At 58.8% G+C, this 4,816-nt stretch overlaps 1 protein-coding gene across 1 annotated transcript; it reads left to right on the forward strand.

The window, feature by feature from the left end:
- The first annotated feature begins 229 nt into the window (after positions 1–229).
- On the forward strand, positions 230–3,106 carry LOC138075505 (intestinal-type alkaline phosphatase-like). Its single transcript, XM_068967335.1, is given in 12 exon segments — positions 230–296; positions 375–491; positions 606–721; positions 912–1,086; positions 1,165–1,337; positions 1,566–1,644; positions 1,647–1,699; positions 1,788–1,860; positions 1,958–2,092; positions 2,175–2,366; positions 2,590–2,706; positions 2,817–3,106. Coding segments are annotated over 12 exon segments (1,587 nt in total).
- Positions 3,107–4,816: the final 1,710 nt, after the last annotated feature.

Below are 4,816 nucleotides of genomic sequence, written 5' to 3' on the forward strand. Positions count from 1 at the left end.
GCCCACCCTGAGCAGATGGCCGGGGACCGTCCTGTGAGGGAGGGACCTGACTCAATCTACCAATTCTGATGTTGACAGGGCCTAAAGTCACAGAGCAGGTGAGGGGCAGAGACTTTACAGCAGGAATTTAAGCTCGGCAGCCAGTGCTGCAGCCAGTCCCTGGTGCCCCAGCCTTGCCCGAGACCCAGCCTCCCCAGGTCCTATCCTGACCCTCCGCCATCACACACCCATGCAGGGGGCCTGCGTGCTGCTGCTGCTGGGCCTGCGGCTACAGCTCTCCCTCGGCCTCATCCCAGGTGTCAGGCAGCTCCTGGTGCCCCGTACTCACAGGGGCGGCCCCAGGCTGACCTGACCTCCACTCTCCCCTTGAGCAGTCAAGGAGGAAGACCCTGCCTTCTGGAACCGCCAGGCTGCCCAGGCCCTCGATGTGGCTAAGAAGCTGCAGCCCATCCAGACAGCCGCCAAGAATGTCATCCTCTTCTTGGGCGATGGTGAGTGCACTAGGCCGGTCCACCCCCTGTCCCCCCACAACCCTGGAGCCCTGGGCTGCCAGCTGACCCAGGCTGGCCCCAGGGACTCAGACCTGACACAGTGTGTACCTTCAGGGATGGGGGTTTCCACGGTGACAGCCACTCGGATCCTAAAGGGGCAGATGGCTGGCAAGCCGGGACCTGAGACACCCCTGGCCATGGACCAGTTCCCATACCTGGCTCTGTCCAAGGTAAGGGCCGAGTGGCCTCAGGGTGGTCTACACCAGAGGGGTGGGTGTGGGCCTAGGGAGCAGAGTAGGGGGGAAAGCTCTAGGAGGGTTGGGGGCTGAGATAGGGGCTGAGGGCTGTGAGCATGGGCCCAGGGCCTGGTCAGGAGCTGGGTGTCTACCCCAGCAGAGCTGAAGGCATTTCTGCCCCCAGACATACAACGTGGACAGACAGGTGCCAGACAGTGCAGGCACAGCTACCGCCTACCTGTGTGGGGTCAAGGGCAACTACAGAACCATTGGTGTAAGTGCAGCCGCCCGCTACAACCAGTGCAACACGACACGGGGGAATGAGGTCACGTCTGTGATGAACAGGGCCAAGAAAGCAGGTGGGCTTGGGCGTCAGCTTCCTGGCAGGGACAGGCTCAGAGACCTCGGAGGCCCACCCTGACCTCTGCCACCCTCAGGGAAGTCAGTGGGAGTGGTGACCACCTCCAGGGTGCAGGATGCCTCCCCAGCCGGGGCCTACGCACACACGGTGAACCGAAACTGGTACTCAGACACCGACCTCCCTGCCGATGCCCAGACGTATGGCTGCCAGGACATCGCCACACAGCTGGTCTACAACATGGACATCGACGTGTGACACGATGAGCTCGGGGCGGGGCTGGGCAGAGGGGGTGGGACAGACACCTGTCACAGACCCAGGAAACTCACAGCCCTGGGGACTGACAGGGTCTCTGTGTGTGGAGGGGGAGGAGGTGGGGACAGACCATCCCACTGACCTGGTGGGGGAGGTAGGGGCTGTGTGAGAGGAGTAAAGGGCCAGCCAGGCCCCTAACTCACCTGCCCTAATCTCTGGCTCCAGGTGATCCTGGGTGCAGGCCGAAAGTACGTGTTTCCTGAGGGGACCCCAGACCCTGAATACCCACACGATGCCAATCAGACTGAGTCCGGAAGGACAAGCGGAATCTGGTGCAGGAGTGGCAGGCCAAGCACCAGGTGATGGGGGCTCATGGGTGCGGGGGGTACAGCAGGGCCGGGCCTGGGGTGTCGGGCTATGGGCTGAGGCCTGGTTCTGCCCTCCCAGGGAGCCCAGTATGTGTGGAACTGCACAGCGCTCCTTCAGGCAGCCAATGACTCCAGTGTAACACACCTCATGGGTAATGACTCCACCCACAACCACTGTCCTCCCCACGATGGGTGCCACAGGCCCCCTGTCCCTAGCTTGCAGGTCTCCGCTGGTCCCCTTTCCCACAGGCCTCTTTGAGCCAGTTGACATGGCCTATGAGACCCAGCGAGACCACACCAAGGACCCGACCCTGGAGGAGATGACGGAGGCGGCCTTGCAAGTGCTGAGCAGGAACCCCCGGGGCTTCTACCTCTTTGTGGAGGGTGAGTGGCAGACCCTTGGGAACAGAGGTGTGATGAGGGCCATCAGGGTGGGTTTGGTATCTTATATGTGACTTACCTGCAGGAGGCCGCATTGACCATGGTCACCATGATGGCAAAGCTTATATGGCGCTGACCGAGGTGGTCATGTTTGACAATGCCATCGCCAAGGCTAACGAGCTCACTAGCGAACTGGACACGCTGATCCTTGTCACTGCAGACCATTCCCATGTCTTCTCTTTTGGTGGCTACCCCCTTCGTGGGACCTCCATTTTCAGTAAGCCCAGGAAAAGTGGCAGGTCCTTGTCCCTAACTTACGAGGCTCAAAGTGCTCTGAGCCAGTTCCCTCCTCTGCGAAGTGGAGTAGTAATAGCAACTGCCCTGCATCCCTCTGGTGAGGATTAAGCCAGTGAACAGACAAGACCTGCCTGGGCTCTGCACACAGGAGGCACCGCAAAGGCTGGGGTCAGTGTGATCACCAGGTCCCCTCTTCCTTGCAGGGTTGGCCGATGGCAAAGCCAGAGATGGCAAGTCCTATTCCTCCCTCCTCTATAGCAATGGCCCTGGGTACCAGATGAACAGGGACTCGCGGCCTGATGTGGATGAAACCCAGAGCAGTGAGTGGGCCCTGGGGTGCAGGGGAAGAGGAATGGGAGAATCCTGGCTGGGAAATCAGAGGAGGGGGAGGCCGCCTCCCTGCCGGCTCTGAACTCCCATTCTCTGCCAGGGGACCCCTGATACTGGCAGCAGGCGGCTGTGCCCCTGGCTAGCAAGAGCCACGGGGGTGAGGACGTGGCGGTGTTTGCACGCGGCCTGCAGGCGCACCTGGTGCACGGCGTGCAGGAGGCCTTCGTGGCGCACGTCATGGCCTTTGCGGGCTGCGTGGAGCCCTACACCGACTGCAATCTGCCGGCCCCCGCTCACCCCACCAATACTGCATGCCAGGCCACCTGCCCACCTTCCCTGGCACTGCTGGCCGGGGCCCTGCTGCTGCTGCTGGCCCCTGCCCTGCACTGACCCCCACCAGCCCGGGCCTAGGGAACTCCTGCTCCCCTGCCAGAAGCTTCAATGGACCCGAACCACCCTGGGGGCTGAGGCCCTGACTTTCCTGTGAGAGCCACAGTCCTTAGTGCCCTCGGCCTCGGTGTCCTCAGATTTTGTGGGAGCCACCCCAGACCCCAGGAAAGGCAGGGGCTCAGACCACCCAGTCTCTTCTCCCCACCCAACAGCCCTGCCTGGGGACCACACTGGCACCAGAGGTGTCCCCCACAGGGTATCAAGACCTACCAGACCCCCACTGGGGGCTTCCGGGAGCTGTGCCTTGTGGTCCTCCTGGAACCCACCCTGTGGGCACCTCGCCGGCCGAGGAGGCGTCTGGGGCCAGGGGCACCGGGGGGCCCCTCGACACAGAGTCCTCAACGGTCCCTCCTCGGAACCCATTGGTACCATTACAGAGAGGAGACGGCGACACGGAGGAGAGGAGACTTGTCCCAGGTCCCCCGGCTTGGAATCCCAGGAGCACTGGGGGAGCTGGGGGTGGGGACACAGGCCCCGCTCTCCTGGGAGGGAGGAAGCAGCCCCCAAATAAACTGTTGTAAGTGTGATACAGAGGGGATACATGTGGGAAGAGAAGCCCTTAGGTGTGGGCACAGAGTGTGTGTCTGTGTGAGGGGGGTCAGGGTCTCATCAGGGAGGGGTTGATGAAAGGCTCACAGTGAGCAAAGACCAAAGGCGGTGAGGGCGGGAGCATCGCATAAAGACATCGGTGCAGGAGCCCCGATGGGGCATCGGCAGGGCCAGGTGAGGCCAGCATCGGACCGAGTTGGGGGGAGCCGGGAGGGTGAAGAAGGTCAAAGCTGAGGGAATGGGAGGATGGGGGAGGAGCTGGTATTTCATCCAGAATGTGGGAGGGGAGTGGAAGGCTGTGAGCAGGGACATAACAGGACCGGAAGACTAGAAAATATCCTGTTGGCTACTGAGCAGAGAAGACTCTATTCTGTTTACTTGCTGTTGTGGGGGTGGGGCAGAGGTAGGAGCTGGGAAACCCGCATTTCTGACCTCTCTCCGAAAACATTCCAGAGCTCCTGGTCCTATATAATTACACTGAGGATGTAATTACTCCTAAAGGAACATTTCAAAGAATTTTATACAAGTGAACAGAGCCCTTTTTTTCGATAAATTTTACAAAATTACAGATTTCTTTGTACTTTTACAAAGGTGTCAAATGGTATTTTGCTCTCATTGGAAATGTTAACGTGATTGAGTATGCTTCCTTATTTACTAAAATTTTGATTTAAAGCTATAAACATCAATTTGAAGGCCAGGCTCTCAGTGCAGTTTATTTAGCTCTGGGTTTTATTAGCTGTCACAGATCTATGGAGCTGAATAGAACAAGGGCATCAGTAGCTAGATTTACTATATCGGTGGACTCATTTTTTTTTAATTGTGGTACAGTTGCTTTACAATGTTGTGTTAGTTTCTGCTGTACAACAAAGTGAATCAGCTATAAAAGTGTTACTAGCTCAGTCGTGTCCAACTCTTTGCGACCCCATGGGCTGTAGCCTGCCAGTCTCCTCTGTCCGTGAAATTCTCCAGGCAAGAATAACCATGGTGGGTAACCGTTCCCTTCTCCAGGGGATCTTTCCAACCCAGGGATGGAACTCTAGTCTCCTGCATTGCAGGCAGATTCTTCACCATCTGAGCCACCTGGGAAGCCCTTATGAGTAT

This window comes from Capricornis sumatraensis, chromosome 3, assembly GCF_032405125.1.
Source record: "Capricornis sumatraensis isolate serow.1 chromosome 3, serow.2, whole genome shotgun sequence".
Classification (NCBI taxonomy): domain Eukaryota; kingdom Metazoa; phylum Chordata; class Mammalia; order Artiodactyla; family Bovidae; genus Capricornis; species Capricornis sumatraensis.